This window comes from Cynocephalus volans, chromosome 1, assembly GCF_027409185.1.
Source record: "Cynocephalus volans isolate mCynVol1 chromosome 1, mCynVol1.pri, whole genome shotgun sequence".
Lineage (NCBI taxonomy): Eukaryota > Metazoa > Chordata > Mammalia > Dermoptera > Cynocephalidae > Cynocephalus > Cynocephalus volans.
The window spans coordinates 240278847-240300417 of NC_084460.1; the positions used below are offsets into that span (position 1 = coordinate 240278847).

Consider the following 21571-nt stretch of genomic DNA (forward strand, 5'->3'; position numbering starts at 1 on the left):
CCCTTTACTGCTGTGCAGAAGAGGAAATGCCTCAGAGCCCATCTCGCACTTGAGTTATATAATGTATCACAGGCCAGAGTTTGAAAACTCCCAGTTTTGCCTCCCACATGGCACCATAATGCACTAACTGAAAGACCTGTTAAAAGAGGGGGGAAAATGCACTTTACCTAGGATGACTGGGGGCTGTTTGATTCCAAGGTGTCGTCAAATTGCTAATGGTAGTGAAGTTCCAGGATTCTTAAGTAACTGAGGAAGCCACTGGTGGTAAGGAAGGAAGTCTCACTCAACAGAGTGGTTAAGAACAGGACTTCTCAAAATTTAACATGCCCAGGAATCAATAAGGATCTTGTTAAGCTGCCGGTTCTGATTCAAGCAGTCTGGGCTGGAACCTGAGAGTCAACACTTCTAACAAGCTCCAGGTATTGCAATGCTTCTGCTGCATGGATTACACTTCAGGTATCTAGGATCTCTAGAGTTAGTCTTCAAGTCCCTGCTGGGCCACTTCCTACTTGTGTGACCTGGACAAGTTTAACTACCTGATGCCTTAATTCCCTCATCTGTAAAATAGTATATGGAATAACTGGGATTATAACCTAAGCCACCAGGGAATATACACCAGACTACCGACCTCTATAAACTTCCAAATCCCCAACATACTCAAATGTGTGGATAAAGAGCAACTGGGGCACGTTTAAGTCTTTGTTTTATCTGAATACGTAGCTTTTACCCTTTTGACAGGATGGATAACATTTGTCTTAGGCTAATCTTCTGGGCCATGCCTTTAAGATTCCTGCCCTGGGGGCTAGCCAGTTACCTCAGTTGGTTAGAATGTGGTGTTATAACAGCGAGGTCAAGGGTTCAGATCCCCATACTGGCCAACCACAAAAAAAAAAAAAAAAAAAAAAAAAAATCTGCCCTGCAAGAAACGAAATACCATTAGAGTGAATACCATTGCAACTGAATGGAGAACTAAGTCAATTCTAATGGCTGCCCCACAGAAGCAGTGATAGGTTGATCTGGTTATAGTGACTTCTCTAAATCGGTAACAAAACAAAAAGATTGAAATAAGGCTCAGGCTGGCTCTAAGAATTAAGCTTTTGAAATTTGACATTTCCTTTCTCACATTGCAATTCTTCCATTTTCCTTTGCTTGTTCCCATCACAAACACTCCAACTTCCCCTGCCAGAAAACAAACATAAATGAATAAAATTCCTAAGCCATATGGTAGATATCTGTGGACTGACGTGCTCAACCTCTATCCGACCGACCCTTTTTCTAGTTGGAAGGGCTAGAAAGCTAAAAGTAGACTCCCTTGCAGCTATGGTTGTGCATTAAAATTTTATTCTATCAATTACATAACTTCATCTGAGGTCTGAAAGGTGGATTCATGGTGGCTGTTTTTCCTAGCACGCATGGTGTGGAGATCTTCAGTTCAATGTTAAGTGTCTTCTAACTTTCTGAGTATCAGAGAAGAATTAACTGGTGGTAGCCTCTTGATTACACTTTTCTGACTTTGGATTGGAGCTACAAGTATTTGTCATTAATTTCCAGTGACACCTTACAGCTCCCCAGGTGGGTCATTCTAGAAATTACCATCAGAGGCCCAGCCTACAGACCACTTCAGTCTATTTTGTGTACAAAATCTCCTGAATTAAACCTTTTCATGCCAACAGTATCTAAAGTGGTTTCTATTTTATGCACTGAAACATTACTGATATGGCTACCCACCCAAAGAAAATGCTAGAAGGTCTAGGAAATTGAAAGAATGTAGATAGAGAGGAGGTGGCTGCCTTTTTTCCAGCTAATGCTGGATTCAAAGTACTTTTACTGCTTTTAAGGTCAACTTGATTCTCTAAGTTAAGTCCAATAAACTCAACATCACACTGAATCTTGTTTGTTTTTTCTAAATTTCTTCTATGAGAGGGTGGAAATGTGTATGTACATGATGAAAAAAAATTAAATGAAAACAATGGAGTTCAGGGCACAACACCCCAAAATATGACTGTAGGAAACCAGACTGTGCCAACCTAAATCATATGCTTCTTTGACAAAAGGATTATTTTGAGTTGATTATTTGGGGAAACAGCAGACAAAGAAGCTCTACAAGAGTAGAAGTTCCCCTTTGTTAGAGAAATTATACATCTATAAAGGAAATCTCTATTTGTAAGGGTGTTTCCCTCTCTGCATCAGGGAGAGAAGGCATCTGCTTAAGTCTGCATAATGTTGTTCTTGTTTACCGTGATTTTCTTTCTTGGCCATCTAGTCATAACTGGGTCTCCCCCACACCCTTTATTTGTGTCAGGGAACAGAGGTATTTAGGCCTGGAGTCAAAGCCACCACTTCGAGATCTACTCTAGAGATTTATTCATTTCTCAGGCTTATCTCCCATGTATACATGAGGTATACATGTTAATAAACTTTTGTTTTTAAGTTAATAAACTTTTGTTTTTAACCCCCTGTCTTTTGTTACAGGGGTTCGTAACAAAAGAATGAAGAATGAGAAAGAGTAGAGGAAAAATGTCTTCCTTCCCTATGAAAGAAACAATCAGGAAATGAGAGGAATAAAACTAGAGAAAAACATAAAGAATCATTCTTTAAGTTTGAGAGAATGTCACATTTCATGGATTGAATGTGTTTATTAAGTACCAATAATGAATTCCAGTAAAAATGAAATAATCATCAGTTAGTAGAAATTTGTAAGTATAATATAAGAAAACATTTCCAGTCTGCAGAACATCAAAATGGGTAATGAATATGTGTGAAGGTCTTTCCTTTGTGACCCTTCAGCAGAGCCCCAAATCACATGCAGACCAGCGTTGCCCAATGCGTGAATCACTGTCTGCTCAAAAAAACTTTTTAAAAATTTAATATGCCTATTAAAATTTACCTTTTAACATTGCCAATTCTAGCATCCCAAGTCCAGAGTTCTCCCTGTCCATGTCTGTAAATTCTTAGGGCTTTACTACCTCATAGTCCTCCCACCTCACCCCTACTTAGACTCCTTATGGGCAAATGCTGTCCCCACTGGCTCAAATTTGCATGAAAAATTCATTCTTTTCTCCAATTTGCACAAAGGCACAAAAGATCCAGTTTCAACGATCTCTGTTTGTTTATTTTTTTAGTAAACTTTACTGAAGGTGGGGGTTACAAGGAGTGCTCACATTGTGAAACAGCCTTTGCAAACTTCTGCCTCCTCCTCTTCCCCTTTGCTCTGCAAAGCAAATTCCTCTCCTGGCTTCCTGCAGAGATGTTCGGTGAACTTCTCTCCTTCCACTCCAGCTCCAGATAAAAACAATGTTTTCCCTAAGGCAAATCCTGGCAAATAGGATGGCCTCCACATTGTTACCCAAGTAAATACGTGAATGAGAGCACCCCTTAAAGAAAGAAGGCAAGTTTACGTAAGGAAAAACTGTGCTTCAGTGCAGTATTTTGAATTGTTTAGAGAACACCTTGCCAGGGTATCTAATTCTGATTCATTGACTCCGAGCTGTGTCACACTTCTGCAAACTGCAGATAACTGATAACAATGCAAGTAATTCTTGTCTGTACACATGCAAATAAATTATGTCATGTAGAGGGACAGCCCTCCCTGATTCCCTAGGAAAAATCCAGTTTTGCAGCCTTGGCAAATTCTTTTCTCTATTCCTGTTTTTTGACTTTTCCTTTGAACTGGTTGTACATCTTTTTCTGGTTCCCTCATTTAATGAATGTGTTAAATAAAATTTTGGACACTTTTCATTTTGTAGCCACATGAGAGTCATGATTTTTACCTTTCTGGGGCAGGAAATGATAGCACTTTCAAAAGGGAAATGGGAGAATATCTGAAGGGACTTTTTACAGGGATGTGGGCAGAGTTAAGCACCCAGGGACAGTGAAGGACCCAATCAGGAATGGAGGGAAACTAGTACTACCTCTAGGGTTCATTGGGCAAAAGGGTGCTGTGGCCACATTTAAAGGAACACAAACCATGGTCTGGCAGGAAGGGGTCAGGAGAATAAATATCACAACTTTTCTCGCCTTTTGTCCTTTGAGCCTCATGAAGCCAAGAGGGTACTGGAGCTTGTTTTCCATTTTTTTTTCCCACTCTTTTCAGTCAAACTAGCCCGACATGGATCATAAATTATCAGTGAACTTAAAGAGTCTGGCCCAAGTCTGCTACGTATAAAAATTTTTAGAGAGGCTTAGAGTTTGATTATACTCTATATCTACATAGGTGTCTTAGCTGTTAATGTTGCTATAAAAAAAAAAAATACCTTAGAGTGGGTAATTCGTAAATAACAGAAAATTTTCTTACAGTTCTGGAGGCTGGGAAGTCCAAGATCAAGGTGCTGACATTCAGTGTCTTGTTAGTGCCTTCTCAATGGGCCTTCACATGTCAGGAGGGGCAAAAAGTGCCAAAGGGATGAATGCTGTGTCCCCATACGGCAGAGAGATGAACAGATTAACCCCCTCAAGCCCTTTTGTAAGGCACTAATCCCATCCACTGGGGCTCCTCTCATGACTTAATCACCTCCTGAGGTCCCCACCTCTTAATACGATCATATTGGTGATTAAGTGTCAACGTATGAATTTTGGGGGACACATTCAGACCATACCAAAAAGCAAGTAAAGCAACTCTTTAGTAAAGTCCTATAAGGTTCTCTCCGATATCTGGATGCTAAGTTTTTGATTAAGAAGCAAAAAGTTGACATCATTTATACGTGTTCTTATATACTCACTCTCTGTATATTGGGGTGGAGTTTGTTGAATATACATTGTTTGCAGAAGAGAAAAACACTTTATAAAATAGTTGATTGCTTTCTGGGCGAACAAACCCTGTGAAACTAAATCTCAAGGTTTTTGCTGGACCCTTGTGCTTCCACACACATTAATGTTCAGCTGAGCACCTTGACATGCTCAGGTGCTAAGGAGCAGAGTTGCAAACTGGGGTTGAGAGAGCTGAATAATTCTGCGCATGATAAAATGAAAAGAATTTGGAGGTGGGGAGTGATCTAGAAGGAAGGAGAAGAGAAAGGAGGAAGGCAGCATGAGAGTCTGGAGTAAAGTTGTGGAAATGGTTGAGGGACAATTTTACAAATGTCTAATATTCAATTTAAAATTGTTTTCTCCCAATCTTTGATAAAGTCTGCTTCAGGCAAAACGTGCGTTAGTGGTTCTGATAAAATCCTAATAAGGAACTAATAAAAAACGCAATAATGATAAAAATAGATGCCATTTATTGAGTGTCCTGGGCACAGATTCTATATATGACTTACTATATGTGTCACAGTAACTGAGTGAGACAGATCTTATGCTCTTTTTTTAGGTGAGGAGGCTGAGATGCGGAGAGGTTAAGTAACTCACTCAAGGGCACATGGCCAGCACATGGCACAGGCAGGATTTGAAAACAGAACCCATGCTCTTTTCATTACACTACACTTCTTCCCCATAACCTTCCCCGTTGTCTTTTTCTACAGGGGTCCATTCCAACTTATGAGGCTTAAGGAAAAAATTATTTTTCCTCTCCTACACCCCCAAACACCTACACTTGTTTCCAGGTGGTCAATGTTTCTCTTTGTGCTAAACACAATTTGTTGGACAAATACCGCCTAAAAGGGACTCTCATCTCATTCCTTTTATTTTTTACACAATCCAAGCCCTGATCATCATGGAGAAATAAGTGTTATTCTATACCAGTAACTGCTGGAGAGAGATATATCATATATATACATTAGTCTATATCTGTTGCTTATAACAAAATACCTGGAACTGGGTATTTTACAAAGAAATTTATTGCTTACAGTTTCAGAGGCTGGGAAGTCCAAAGTCCTCACTTATGGTGAGGGCCTTCTTTGGTGGTGGCTTTACAGCAACACAGGGGTTTCACGTGGCAGAAAATGGCAGAGCAGAGAAAGAAACTCTCATGTGCTCTCCTTTTAAAGCCCACACCCCTGACTACCATTATTAATCCATTCCCTACTCATGGTTCATAATCGGTCCTATAGTCTAATCACCTTTTCAAGACCCCACCTTTCAATGGCCATAATAGGATTTCCCGCTCTCAACAGTTACAGTGGGAATTAAGCTTCTAATATATGGACTTTGGGGGACAAAATTCAATCAACCCACAGCAATATATATAATTTTATTTAATTGATAAACTTCACACCCACGGTAATTTTGTTCAATCTAAGACATCAAACCTGGGGGAGAATATTTAGGGAAGAAGCAGTGGAGAGAAAAGACAGAAGTGATTTTTAGTATTAACTGCAAACTTTGCAGCTCTGTCTATGAGATGAAACCAGTATTACAAATCATCTGGTTCTATGTTTCACTATTTAGCACCTGAAAAGGGTGGAGCAGCCAAGCTGTGACCCTAAGAAGACAGTTAAGAGAGGGCAGCAGAAGTGGAAGGGTGCTGAACTTGCTGTGAATTCCTGCAGAGAACATTTCCAGTTGGGCTACCGATTCTTTCCTCTTGCAATTACAGTCACCGTAAATTATTTAGAGCCACACACCACACTGTTCAACATTTGTACTTATTTATTTTTTATTTTTAACTCATTGATTATACATATTTATGAGGCACAGAGCTGACCAACAGCACCTATGCCCAAGGTGTGGTAACCAGATCACTACTATCAGCATGCCCACCACCTGAAACTGCAATTATTCCCCATGTCCCCCACCCAACCTCTCCCCTACCCCTTTTTCTATCCCTCACCCCCAACCCTAGGTCTCTCCTTCTGCAAGTCCAACATACCACTGTGGTCTTTCTTTACTTCCTCCTTTCTCTCTTAGCTCCCACATACAAGTGAGTACATATAGTATTTTTCCCTTGTGCCTGGCTTATTTCACTTAACATAATTTTCTTCAAGCTCATCCATGTTGCTGTGAGTGGCAGATTTCATTCTTTTTTATGGCTGAGTAGTATTCCATTGGGTATATATACCACATTTTCCTTATCCAGTCGTCCACTGATGGACATTTAGGTTGGTTCCATATTTTGGCTATTGTAAATACAGCTGCAATGAACATGGGAATGCATGTATCCCTTCCACATGAAGATTTCCATTCCTTTGGGTATATACCGAGCAGTAGGATTGCTGGACTGGGTGATCTAAGTGTAGTTGTTTGAGAAACTTCAGTACTGTTTTCCACGTGGCCGTACTAATTTACAGTCCCACCAACAGTGTAGGAGTTTTCCCCTTTCTCCATATCCTCACCAGCATTTGTTATTTTCAGATTTTTTGATTATAGCCAGTCTAACTGGGGTGAGATGATATCTGAATGTGGTTTTAATCAACATTTGTATTTATGTACCACTGTTTGGCAACGGTGGGCTCCTGAGGCTCTCCCGGTCTCGGTTTCTTAACCTGTCAATGTGAGGCCTGTTTCATAATGCAGCGTTTGTGGAACACGCTCGCAGCAGGACCACGCGGTGTGTGTGGGCCCAGCGCAGCCCGTCCTTGAGCCTTTTGCTGAAACGGGGAGGGCAGAAGATGCCGGAAAGTGGGATTTGTTCCAAAAGGGCGTGGGAAGTCGGCGCAACCACACCGCGGAGGCGGCCGAAGGTGCCCCGGTTCCGGGAGCCGGTGAGGCGCTCCCGGCAGCCTCGCTGACTTGCCCGCGCGCGCTCCCCTCCTGGCGGGGCTGACTCGCGTCCCCCGCCTTTGTCCCCGCCGGGTTGGGGCGGGGCTCCGGTGAGGGGCGGGGCCCGCACGCGGCCTCCCCTTCTCTCTCCCCACCTCCCTCTCTCTGTGGGCCCCGCCCAGCGGCGCGGGGGGCCGAGCTCCGGCAAAGGGGGGCGGTGGCCGCGGCGGTGACAGCCGCTCCCCGCCCCCGCGGCTCGCCACGTCCCTCACGTACCACCGGCCCAGGCGCGGAGCTGCGACCTGGCGCCGGGGCTTCGGCTCCTGCGGCGGGGCTCGGTATGAGGCTGGCGCGGTTGCTGCGCGGAGTCGCCTCGGCCGGCCGGGGTCCCGGGCCGCCCACCGCCGGGCCCCGTGCCAGCCGCAGCCTCACCGCGGACTCGGGCTCAGGCCCGGCTTCGGAACGCGGCGTTCCGGGCCAGGTGGACTTCTACGCGCGCTTCTCGCCGTCCCCGCTCTCCATGAAGCAGTTCCTGGACTTCGGTGAGTACGGCCCGGGCTTCGGGCCTTTGTGCGCGATCCCGGGCGGGAGGCGCGGCCGCTAACCCGGCCCGGCCCGCGCTGGCCCCTCGCCTCAGGCGCACCCCCTCCTCCTCAACGTTTCCTCCCCCAGCGCCTTAGGTGCTTCATTCCTCCCTCGCGGTGCCGGCGCTTGCAGGAGGCGTAGATAACTGGGGGCGCGTGGCTTTTTACTGTGCATTGTGGAAAACAGACCCGGAGGGCGGCTGGCGGAATGACCTCCCTCCTTTCTGCGCACGTGAGCAGGTGCGACCAGGACCCTTCCGAAAGCGGAGCTCGGGTGAGAGGCCAGAGCGTGGACACCTCCGGAAATCGCAGTAATCATAAATGCCAGGCTTTGCATATGACGATTGCATAGAATTGGCATGATGATAGGGAAGGCAGGTTATAACTGGCCCGATGTTTCTTAGAATGTTTTCCTTGCCAGTGGCTTGAGTGTTTTCACCAACAGCACGCTCAGTTCATCAGCGAGTAAGTCTTGAGCACGTGTAAAAGTGCGTGAGTACAAGATGCCGTGGAGTTTACCACATTTTACCCTGGTTTTCTCTAGAAAACATGCACAGATTGTGTAAGTAATTGCAAAGTTAGGCATTTAACTTTGATTTCTCACATGGTGAGCGATGAGGAGAAAAGAGAAAACTCTAATATAAACTTTAATAAAGTCCTAAAGTTTAAATAGAAAATTTTATCTTCTGCAGTGCGAATGCTGTTAGGTCACTAACATCAGCAGTGGGCTTGAAAGATACAGTGTGGCTGGCATCTTTATCTTAAAACTGTGGTTTACGGTGGCAAAGTTTTTAGCTCAAACTCCTTGGTTTTTGTTTTTACTTTAAAATGAATCGTGTGATGAAGGGGTGAATTTGACCTTGTTCACAAGTATGCCATTAAACTTTTACAAGATATTTTCCTTTAGTACAGTAATTCCTGCTATTGTCAATGTATATTTTGCTAAGGTTGTCTCTGCTAAAGCAGCAAGACTAAATTGGTGAGTTTAAAATACATTATTAAAGTAATAAGACTTTTTAGTTTATCTTTAAATGGTGCTGCTTGCCAGAGGACATTCTACAACTGTTCTGCTTAGCATCCTGATATAGGAGTGGAAAAAGGGGCAGGTGACTTTCTAGAAATCAAACAATTGAATAGGACCTACCTAAAGATGGTTGCTGAACAGGCATTGGTGGTTTTTGCTTTCTGTGGCCTAAAAGCACTCCTCTGCACTTTCTCTTTTCTTATGGTAATTAGTGGTTCTATATGGAACCAGTGAATCTTCCCATGTAGTGGTTAGAATTTCCCTGTTTCTTAGACAGGTATGCACTCTTTATAAACCTAGCATTTCTAAATAATAGCAGCAACAAGGGATTTGGGATAGGATCTTCCAGGTTCTACTGTTAATTAGACTCTGAGACCTGCTCAGACATGCACGAGTTACCTTCGTTCTAAGATAGGAGATCACTGTAAGGATGCAGTAATGGAGATATGAAAGTACAGTACCTTAACTGATGTACAGAGCCATTGGAATGTCAGGAATTTGGAGGTCATTCTGGATGCTTCATAACTGGAGACTGGGTATCTCATCCCTCAGCTCCTCCAGCCATGGATATTTTTGTCTCCTATTTGCTGCCCCATCATTATGGTGATTCTACCACACTGCCCTTGCCAGATAAGCTTCCTCTGTTACTCCCTTCTTCCTTTCTTCTGCTGCCTTTTGGCTTCCACTTACTGCTGTTCCCACCGTTTGGTTTCAGGGTCGGTGAATGCTTGTGAAAAGACCTCATTTATGTTTCTGCGGCAAGAGTTGCCTGTTAGATTGGCAAATATAATGAAAGAGATAAGTCTCCTTCCAGATAACCTTCTCAGGACGCCATCTGTTCAAATGGTACAAAGCTGGTAAGATTCCCATCTTGTGTTTACAATTTCGAAAGAGTTATGGACTTTACTCAAGGTTAAAGCAAGTGCTTTGTTACTCTTCAGTGCGATCTTAAGATAGTAGCAGTACTCCTCTTTTTCTTTCTTTTTTGGTGTGTCTGTCTCCTGAATCCTAGACTCTATCACTCCTTGATTTTGAGAAAAACAGTCAGAACTGCACTGAAATACAGATACCAAATTTAAGATTTGTGTTATTAAATTTGAAGGGATGTTATAATATAAAAAAAAACTTACCATTTGTTGTGGCTAGGTATTTATATGTAGACTATTACCTTTAGTCCCTTTAACACTCCCACATGGTAGGTATCATTTCCACTTTACAGATGAGGAAGTGGAGGCACATATGTGGGTACTTCAAAAATTTCATAGAAAAATGGAATTAAAATATAATATGAATCTTTCCATGAACTTTTTGAAGACCCCTCGTATAGTGGATCTGGGATTCAAACCCAGATTTGTCTGTCTCTACTACACCATGCTGTAGTCAGAATGATGAAATGTATTAAAGGGTATAAATATTTTTAGTAAAGTGAGTTTATTTTATTGAACTGTATCTTTTTTTTTTTCTTGTCTTTTTCGTGACCGGCACTCAGCCAGTGAGTGCACCGGCCATTCCCATATAGGATCCGAACCCGCGGTGGGAAGCGTCACCGCGCTCCCAGCGCCGCACTCTCCCGAGGGCGCCACGGGCTCGGCCCAAGAACTGTATCTTTTTTAAAGTCACAAAAGTCATGGGCTGGCCCCGTGGCTCACTCGGGAGAGTGCAGCGCTGGGTAGCGCCTGAGGCCGCGGGTTCGGATCCTATATAGGGATGGCCGGTGCACTCACTGGCTGAGCGTGGTGCTGACAACACTGTGCCGAGGGTTGTGATCCCCTTACCGGTCAAAAAAGAAAAATAAAGTCACAAAAGTTAAAACTTTTATTTCTTCCATTTTAAAACACTTAGAAGTTATTGGAATTGCATACAAAATGTGATCTCTCTTCCCCAAAATGACAGAGTTGTTGAGGGTATGCACTCATGTATCACCACCTGTATACAGCCTTTGTTGTTAATGTTATTAATTTAAAAGCATTATTCTCCTAAGCACTCTAAATTTCACATAAAAGAGTTGGCCAGAGTTAAGTCCTAAGTGGAAAATATTTAGCTGCAAGACATTTCCCAATTATGATTCATGGAGATTCTAGTTTTCTTTTTGTAGATATTATAATTTGTGGGAAAGGCTGATCTAACATCAATTTTAAAAAGTAAGTGAAAGAAGTCTGACTGCTATATATGATAATCAGATGCTATCTAGTCCAAGTATGGAACAATTATAAATGTGGTTTAAGTGAGAGCCATTTGTTTAGGAATTATGATGGAAGGAGAAAATATAATTTCCTATGAAAGTTTTTTTCTGTTTTTAAAAATTCTTCGTTAAAAATAGAGTATGCTACTTTTTGAAATCTGGTTTGTGCCTGGCACTTTATAGGTACACAAGTATCTCTTGAATTAAGAACATAGTTTTTCTTGCCAGTGAAGAAAAAATTAAGGGTTAAAGCAAAACAACAGCTATCAGAATCACTTGACTTTGGAATGTAGTGAGGCATATTGCTTGTCAGAAACAGCTTTCCAAACCAACATATGGATTTACAGATTTTTAAAACACTTTCATTGCTCCTGGATGCCAGCTAAGTTAGGGCAGTTGTAGATAAATTCTCACAGACAAGCCAAGCAGACCGTACACTGTTGAAGAAGGCAATTGAATGGTAGCAAGGTATTTTTAGCTCCGGCCCTGCAATGCCATTGTGCTTGACTGCCTTTGAGAAAGTCATTTGGCCTTCTTCATTCTGCTCATTCCTTAACAGATGCTTGGCTACCTTGAATTGTGAAATAAAAACCTACATTTTCATGACTTTTGTGTTTTTGTTCAGTACTGCTTAGAAGAACCATGTGAAAGATTGTAGACTTTCAATACATACCTGTTCATTGAACATAAATATCTGAAATTAAGGTTTTGAAGTACAGACACTTAAGTTAGATTCTTAGAGCAAAGTAGTCTGGCCTCATTTTATTGAAAGAGACTAAGACAAGTCATTTGCCCAAGAGCACATAGTTATTGGTGACAAATTCAGTTTTCATGATCATCAGTATTTATACTGTAATGTACAGTGGTAAATTTTAAAAATTTAAAAACTATTTTAGGGTATTGAATTTTAAAAAGGAGTAGGAAATCTTAAAATTCGTAAATCAAATTTGACCTATGTTTTTAAGAGAAAATGTGCACCTTCTACTGCTTTGTGCCTGACACTTTGCTCAAATGTGAATGGGTGTAAAAATCTTACTTCAACATAATTTATAGCAGTATTCTAAATTAAAAATTATAAAATGTTAAAAATAACTTTTGAGCTAATTTTTACAATATTGAACTTTCAGAATATAAAAGAACTTTCCCTATTGGTTTGAATTTTAGGTATATTCAGAGTCTTCAAGAGCTTCTTGATTTTAAGGACAAAAGCGCTGAAGATGCTAAAGCTATTTACGAGTAAGTATGCTGTTTTGACCCTATTCTGAACACAGTTTTATATCCTTTAAACACCATATAAAAATGTGAATGTATTAAGCATAATCCTGCTATTGGGTCATCCAGTGGGTTGATTCTCCCCTCCAAAGCTCATGTGGAACTTAGTTTCTAGTATGGCACTTGAAAGGTGGGCCTTTAAGACCTGATTGGATTGTGAGGACTGTGCTCTCATGAATGTATTAATCTACTCATGTAGTAATGGGTAATGGTTTAATGGGTTATCAGGGAATAGACTGGGGGCTTTATAAGGGGAGCAAGTGAGCACATAAAAGTGCTCTTCCCCCTCCTCAACATGTGATACCCTGCGTCATCCCGAGACCCTGTAGAGTCCCAACCAAGAAGACCCTCACCAGAATACCCAGTTTCAGGTATTCTATTATAAGGGACAGAAAACAGACTAATACAGGTCACGTTAGAGAAGTTGATCAACTTTTAGGTTCCTGCTACTTTAGAACATATGGTAGTATATGTATCTGTAACAGCGCATATAGGTAAGGCAACTAACATAAATCAGAAAATTGGATTGTGCATAAAAAATGTGTCATGTTCCTGTTTATTATAACAAGACAAATGTGGTGGAAATTTAGATGTGGCCTTAATGTCACTTGAATGGTTAACGTGGACTGTTAACCATGCTCCTTCTAAAGGACAGACACCCTCAGCTACAGCTGATCATTGCCATGTAAAACTGCTGTCCAGATCATCTGATGGTTTTCTGATTTTAAAGAAGGGCTACAAGTCTATATTTTTAATGTAAAATATCCAAATTTTGAAAGATTGACAGCTAGTTAAAAAATTCTAAAAACACTGGAGGCGTATAAAAACACGACTGTAGGTCTCTAGTTTATGACATGTAGTCTGTAAGATAATGTAAGTAATATGACCAATTCAATAACGGGCATACCAGAGTTGGTAAACCCAATTAGTCACCTCGGGCAGTTACCTGCTTATTACAATGAATGTTGCTCAAAATGTAACAACCATCTCTCATCCTCAGAGTCTGTTACACATTTTTTGGACTGTCTTTAAAGGGGACAGTGACACTTCATTTTCAGAACATGATTTTGATCTGACAACATTCATCAGGAGTTCACTCTGTGCGTAGGTAAAGAGCAGATTTATATGAATGATGTCATCTAATCTTTAAAACAACTCTATTCAGATAATGCTGTTTGTGCACAAAGAGGTTCAGAAACTTCAGGTTGTATAGCTAGCAAATGCTAGGATCAAGATTTGAACCCAAGCGGTCTTACTTAAAAGTAACATTATGCTATAGAACCTTCTGAAAACAGTTAGCCATTTATAGCTGGACTTAGAAAATAAGGTGAGTAGTAAAGCAGAATAATACTGTTTCTTGCTTTTAAAAGAGAGAAAGTAAACAAAGAGGTAACTAAAATGATAAGTTGTTTGTTGTTTTTGAAGAGTTTTGTTGTTTGTATTTTGGTGTGACAATTTGGTTTTGAAGCCAATTACAAAGTAGGAATTCTAAAAATGTTTTGAGCAATGGGAACGTCACTGGAATAAGTTAATAGCACTCAATATATGATGACTTTGAATGGGAAAGCACTCATTTGGAAAGGTAAATTCTGATGGACATGTTAGAAGATTGGTTTTGTTACTTCATAATTAAGATGTTTTTCCTCTTTTTTAATTCTTTAAATTAACCATGCAGTATCTTTTAAGTGACAGAAATGGAGGCTGAATGATTTGAAAAATTGTTTTTAATTCAATGGTCTACTCTTCCGCTCCCATTTTGTAAACTCATAGGATGAATGAAGTTAGAATTCTCCTTTTCTGTTCTAAGTTGTTCTTTCTCTCGTTGAACCCAACAGAATAGTTATAAAACAGACAGGCTTTATTGGCTCATTCATCTTGATTCCTTATAGAGAATGTATTCCCCAGGAGCAACTGCTCTGTCTTCTTATACAAAATGTCCCTGAAATACCATCCCCATAGTGAGTGCTCAGATGACCTTAGTTGATAATGGTTAAAGAAAACCCTTAATATTTGTAGGGTTATGTTTTGTGACAGCATCACTCTTAGGAGTCCAAGAAAAGAATTAAATTTAGAAAGTTTTATTTGGGAGGTCCTTACATCTTCATCTTCATTTATGATCTGAAATATATTTAAATAAGTGTAGGAATACATGCACTGATGTTCCTTTTACTGAATTAGGGATTTCTTGTCTGGTATAGTTGGTTAAACTTACACTTTAGTGTTAAATTCACTTGTCAGAATATTTGGCTTTTTTGATAGATGCGTTTGTTTAGCTTTACAGATACTGTGATACGGATCAGGAACCGACACAATGATGTCATTCCCACAATGGCCCAGGGTGTGATTGAATACAAGGAGAGCTTTGGGGTGGATCCTGTTACCAGCCAGAATGTTCAGTACTTTTTGGATCGATTCTACATGAGTCGCATTTCAATTAGAATGTTACTCAATCAGCACTGTAAGTGTCCTGAAGTCAGAAAAGAAGCTAAATAAAATGTGTTGGTATATTTTAAATTTATTTAGAAAACTTCCCTTTAGGCAGAACATTTAGTTTTACTTTTTTGCTTATTAAGAAAAATAAACAGACTGCCATATAAAGCAGATATTTTTATTGAATGTAAAATACTATGTTTATGCTTAAGGAAACTATTGTTCTACTATTTGCTACCATTTAGAGAAAAAGTATTCAAATCTGGAAAAGGGCATTAGGTAGTTTAGTTTATTTTGTTTGTTTTTTATTTTTTGATAGCTTTACTGTTTGGTGGAAAAGGCAAAGGAAGTCCATCTCATCAAAAACACATTGGGAGCATAAATCCAAACTGCAATGTAGTTGAAGTTATTAAAGGTAAACACTTATGAAATATAAAGGTAAATATTTATGAAATATATTTGCATCCTTTCAAAAAGGATGCAAACATCAAAATTGTTGAGTTTTATTCTTGCTGTTAAAGCAACTGTTTGTATCATAAGACAAAATGTTAGGAACAAATACATGGGCTTGAAAATAACTTTATACCATTAATTGTGCTTTATGTATGGTATGAATATTTTATTGATACAATTCTTTATTAAGGAGAGTTTGGTGATACTGTAGAGGGTGTCTGTTTCACTTCAAAAAATTCAAGTCCCTACTCCTCCCTTTCTAATTCCTTATGCTAGGAGCAGCAATTCATAACAGTTTGGTTTGCATCTTTCCACACTTTTTTCTGTTTATACCACATATACACCTACATGTACACAATTGTTGGTTTTACATTTTTTGTTGTTTTTAGAAAATGGGATGTTCTATAAGTTTTCTGCAAGTTTGCTGGCATCTTACCATGTCAGTACATATGGATATAACCCAAGTTTTTGAATGACTATAGGGAATGTATCGATATGTATTAATCCATCCTCCTGTTGATTTAAGTTTTTTCTGTTACCAGCAATACTGCAGTGAGCATTCTTAGGTATATGCTGATTTTTGCTGGTATTTTAGAAGGCAAGATTCCTAGAATTAAAATCATTTAAATGAATTTAAAAATTTGATACTGAAGGGATACTCCCATGTTCATCGCAGCTCTGTTTACAATAGCCAAAGTATGGAACCAACCTAAATGTCCATGGAAGGATGACTGGATATGGAAATTGTGGTATATATTCACAATGGAATACTACTCAGCCATAAAAAGAAATGAATTTCTGCCATTTGCAGCAACATGGATGAACTTGGAGAAAATTATGTTAAGTGAAATAAGCCAGACACAGAAAGAGAAATACCACACATCCTCACTTATAAGTGGGTGCTAAGAAAGAGGGAAAGAAAGGAAGAAAAGACCACAATAATATGTTGATCTTTCAGAAGGAGAGAACAAATCTATGGTTACTAGAGGTGGTGGGGAAGGGAGAGGAGGGTGGGGAGAGACTGGGTAAGGAGCATAAAGAATAATTACAATTTGTAATAATTAACTGGCGAATAATATTGATTTGATCACCACAAGTTATACATTGGGGATGGTAGTCAATGTTATACTCCAAAAATATGTATAATCAATCATGCTTCAATCAAAAAAAATTTTTTTTCATACCTCCATAAAGGTATCAAACAATGGATAAGAGTACCTATTTTCTAAACCCTCACCAGCTCTTAAATTATACATATATAGTAAATCTTTACGTATATAGTAAATTTTCTTTTCAGCCTACTGTTTTTCTTTTCACTTTGTTTTTATTGTCTTTTAGCATATAAATGTTTTACTTTTTTTTGTAGTTATATTTGTCATTCTTCCTTTATGGCTATTTTATTTGGTCATGTCACACTTAGACATTCTCCAAACTAAGATTATTAAAGTATATTTTCTTCTGTAGAGTTTTAAATTTTCATTTGTTAGTACTATTGCCATCTTAATGCATGAAACAGAAATAAATTTATTTAATACTCTTTTTTGTTTTGGTTCAAACTAGATGGCTATGAAAATGCTAAGAGTCTGTGTGATTTGTATTATATTAACTCTCCCGAACTAGAACTTGAAGAATTAAATGGTAAGCCTGATGTTGTCTTTTCCTCAATTATTAGTATTTTGATTACCTGACAAGAAATAATAAGAATTTAGATTTGTTTTAATAGAAAAAGACTTTCATCAACTTTGTTGGATATGAAGACATAAGAGCAATCATGTATTTTTACATATATATATATATGTATAATTTTGTTGGATTCTATATAAAAACATTTTGGCTTTTTTTCCTGCCACAGTTTCCTTATTTTTAATTGATAACTTTGATTCTTTCCTTATTTTTAATTTTCTGGTTAGTCATAGAAAAAAATAATGCCAAGAAAATTACATTTGACTTCTATGCTTCAGTAATATGAGATTTACCCTTTTTGTACTTTTGTACTTTTTTGGTTCTTCCTGAGTTATAAATCATTTTTTATTGTTGGGGAAGTAAAAAGACTGGGGGCGTAAAAGAGGAAGAAAAGTGCCCATCTCTTTGAGAATCTGTTTCTCTGCAATGGTCTTCTTTTGATCCTGACTAATGTGTTTTAAACAAGAAGGATTAAGATTGATTTGGAAGGAGATTGATTAGTCTCACTTTTTTTCCTAAAGGTGTGGAAGTTTGACAGAGGGTAAAACATTTTCTAGGTTAAGATAATACTTTAAGAACGTGGTTGGAAGAGTAAAATTAAATAGGTTTTTACTAAGCCGTGTTCTAGACCTTAGAGTGTGAGAGCAGTGGAAGAAGTTACCTAATTGAAAATAGAATTGCGAGGTGGTTTTCTAAAGCCATATTAACTCTGTTGATCCATGATTGTATCATTCAGTAAATAAGAATCACAATGTACAAATGATGGTTTAGAAACCTAAACTGCTGTGGGGAGTTTCCAGATGTCCAATTCATGCAGAGGAGAGTCAGATTTATTGGTTGAATTAGAATTCTCGGATATGGGGAGTCATAATTTTTTGGTCGACTAAAGGTCTACTTTACACACTTCCTCCCTCCTTCAACTGGGTTCCTATTAAATGTTTAAATGTAGAATTAATATCCCTTGAGAAATTGATGCTAGCCCAAACTTTTTATTCAGCTCTATGTCCGTAGGAATGTTTTGCCCAGGTGTAACATTTAGGAAATGGCTTCTTAAAAGAAGAATGTGTTTATGTTAATTGGACTATGGAATTTATAGACTTTAACAGTTCTCTTTGGAAAATAAAATTCCTATCTTAAAGTCGAGTGTCCTTTAAAAAGATTTACTGTCACAGAGAAGAATGGGAGGATGGGTTGGTTAGATTGTTATGCAGGATTGTGAGAAATGACCACAGGACTATTGTCATTGTCTGTTATAAATGTTTGTAAGTGTGTAGTTCACACGCTAGTGAAGAAATCGTGTGGCAGTTCTCCACCAAATAATACTGTCCTCCACAGTTAATGTTTTCTTTTCATCACTACACAATTTATTCTTAAAAATGCTTAAAAGCACATCTCTCTGTACTTTCATATTTTTCTCTTCTGCTCTTGTAGCAAAATCACCAGGACAGCCAATACAAGTGGTTTATGTACCATCCCATCTCTATCACATGGTGTTTGAACTTTTCAAGGTTTGTAAAATAGTATTACATAACCTTTACCAGTCCTTTCCTGAAGTTAGGAATCTGCTCTGAAAGTCAGATATTCCACTGGGTTGTCCTATTTCAATAACATGCTATTTCATGTCAGTATCATGTTACATTGCTGGAGATCAGCCTTTTATTAACACAGACGGGCACCTTCCTGTAGTGGTGAGCTCAGACTTTGAATTCAGGAAGACCTGGGTTTGAATCTCAGTTCTGTCATTTAATATGTTTGTGACCTTGGGCACGTCACTCAGCTTCTCCAAGCCTCAGTTTCCTCTTCTGTAAAACAAGGATACTACTACCCAGGAATATTTATGAAGATTGAGAGTAATATAGTAAGTGTCTAGTACAATGGCAGCATATTTTAGGTGCTCACTAAGGTTATATTTTTATAAAACAAAATATTTAGAAGAGTAATTCTCAACTTCCCACCCTCAAAGAATCAGAGTCCCACTGTTTTGGGTTTTTTTGTTTTTGTTTTGAGAAAGTCATTTATATTGACTAACAGTGCTTCTGCTGTTATATTTACTCTTTGCAACATATGTTGAAAACCAAATAAAATTATTCTGGTAACATTGAGAGTATGATTTTTCCTCCCAGTGACACTTGCTGGCTGACAGGAAGGTGGACGATGAGTGGCACCAGTCTCTACTGCTAAAAACGACTGCCCTAAATCAGAAGCCTATAGTCTCTCTTTACCCCGTCTTCAGCCAGCAGCAAACTAGAAGAGAGACAGGTGGCTTTCAGTCTGATAATGTAAAAGAAAAATATGCTGAAACACAGAAAAACTGACTGAATATCTTAGAACAGGAAGGGTTCAAGAATGCTCTTTTGTTCCAGGACAGCAAGAATGTATTTAACACTTTACAAAAATCTTTCTATCGAAGTGGTTAAATAAATAATGATTGGCACTTAACAGGTTAAAACCAGTTTTTCTCCTTGAAATTTTAGTCACATAAAGGTCTTGTGCCCCATGATGCTTAATAAAAGAAGTATTCCGTATTATATAACATATTTTACATAATGTCAATAACAGTGGTTTTATCTGCCTTTGGTAGAGATGGGCCACACAACCTCATTTCCAAATTCAGTCCCATCTTTTTCCTCTTCAGTTGCATCTAGTTTTTATCAGTTTCTACTCCAATGCTACGTGTCATGTTGTTATTGTTTAATGCTTACAATATGTTGGCATTGTGTACTCTGTATTTTTTTAGAAATTGATCAAAACTTCTTCACCATGTAAATATCCTTAGTTTCAAACTAGTGGTAAAGGGGTTAGTTTCTCCATCTTGATAAGACCACTGCTTTGTTACCACTATATAAAAAATAATTATTTTCTCTTAAAGACATTATGACAAAATGTTCTTAAAAATAGACCTGAAATTATATTTTCAAAAGTAAGTTTTGCTCATTATTTACTAAAATTATAAAAGTATTTGGACAGAATTTTCTGCTTTAATGTAAACTAATTAAAGGTGTTTAGAAGTCTGGTTTTGGAAAATATGCAGAATTTAGTTGGAATCTTTAAATCAAAGTATTCCCAAAATCGACTCAATATTTTTAAAAAGTAACTATTTAAATATGGTTATAAGAGTTAGGATTCTTTGGCATTTTTTCATTGAATTAAAAAATTTTTAAATTCAAATAATGCATATGTACTTGAGAATTATAATTAGTTTCTCTTTTTAAAAAAGCTGTTCTTTTAATGTAACCCTAATATATTGCAGAATGCAATGAGAGCAACTATGGAACACCATGCTGATAAAGGTGTTTATCCCCCTATTCAAGTTCATGTCACGCTGGGTAATGAGGATTTGACTGTGAAGGTAAATGCTTTTTGTTTTTTTGTTTCTTGTTTTAATTGATGTACATAATTTCTAGATACACATAATTTCTAGAAGACATAGTTTTTCTCAGGGGAAAGAAATCCTGTCTCTAATAGGCAATAAGCACTTTGATTTATCTGGCAGATTATGGAATTATCCGTGGTCCCTAATCCAGGTGATTCAATTTAAATCCTGGAGACAGAGAATTTAGCAGTAATCATGAATATCCACTTTGATAAGTAAGATCTAAAATATTTGGGTTTTTGCAGTGTTATGGAGATAGTATATAATTTTTTATTTTTAAACAATGCTTATCAGTCTGCTTTTTATTTTGTTTCATTTAATTTTCATAAAAGCTCTTTGTTATGTAATTTTATCTCCAGTTTTACAGATGAGGCAACTAAGACACAGTGATTAGCTCAGGATCACACAGGTAATAAATGCCACGGGACATGAAATCCAGTCCTCTGACCCCAGTGCTAGGCCTTTTTTACTACATTGTTCAGATAGCCCCATTTTTTAAGAGCCTGATAATATTTCTCTTTTTTAAATGATTGTTTAAAATTTTGTATTAAAATAATAAATACAAGAGTATAAAAATCATATCTGTCATTTCCTGGCTATTTGTGGGCCTCACTACTTAGAGACAGTCTTTTAGTTTTTCCTTCTGGTATTTACTGCTATATTTCTAAGTAGTATTCTGATATTGCTATTTCTGAAATTTTTACATTTTAAATAGTAAATACTAACTTTTTCTTATGGTAGCTGAGGAGTTAGCCCTCTTAAATAGAGCACTTCTTCCCTCACCCACCCCAACCCCAAGTGCCACTTTTCCTGCACCATTTTCCCAGTATTTAAGTTCACATATGAAATTCTAGGTTGAAAATAATCACCTTGCAGAATTTTGAAGGCACCTTGTATTCCCTTTTAAGTGTACAACATAATGATTTTTAGTATATTACAAGGTTGTGCAGCCATCACCACCGTTTAGTTTTAGAACATTTTCATCACTCCCAAGAAAA

The 21571-nt window shown here is 38.4% G+C and overlaps 1 protein-coding gene across 1 annotated transcript in view; it reads left to right on the forward strand.

Moving 5' to 3' along the window:
- Positions 1 to 7779: 7779 nt before the first annotated feature.
- Positions 7780 to 21571, forward strand: part of PDK1 (pyruvate dehydrogenase kinase 1) — a 33820-nt gene continuing 20028 nt past the window's right edge. Inside the window, exons 1-8 of the mRNA XM_063104608.1 lie at positions 7780 to 8114; positions 9896 to 10037; positions 12527 to 12598; positions 14908 to 15092; positions 15384 to 15479; positions 17078 to 17155; positions 18632 to 18708; positions 20451 to 20549. Of these exons, the coding sequence (XP_062960678.1) occupies positions 7913 to 8114; positions 9896 to 10037; positions 12527 to 12598; positions 14908 to 15092; positions 15384 to 15479; positions 17078 to 17155; positions 18632 to 18708; positions 20451 to 20549 (951 nt within the window). The 5' untranslated portion in view covers positions 7780 to 7912. The remainder of the gene's footprint in view (positions 8115 to 9895; positions 10038 to 12526; positions 12599 to 14907; positions 15093 to 15383; positions 15480 to 17077; positions 17156 to 18631; positions 18709 to 20450; positions 20550 to 21571) is intronic.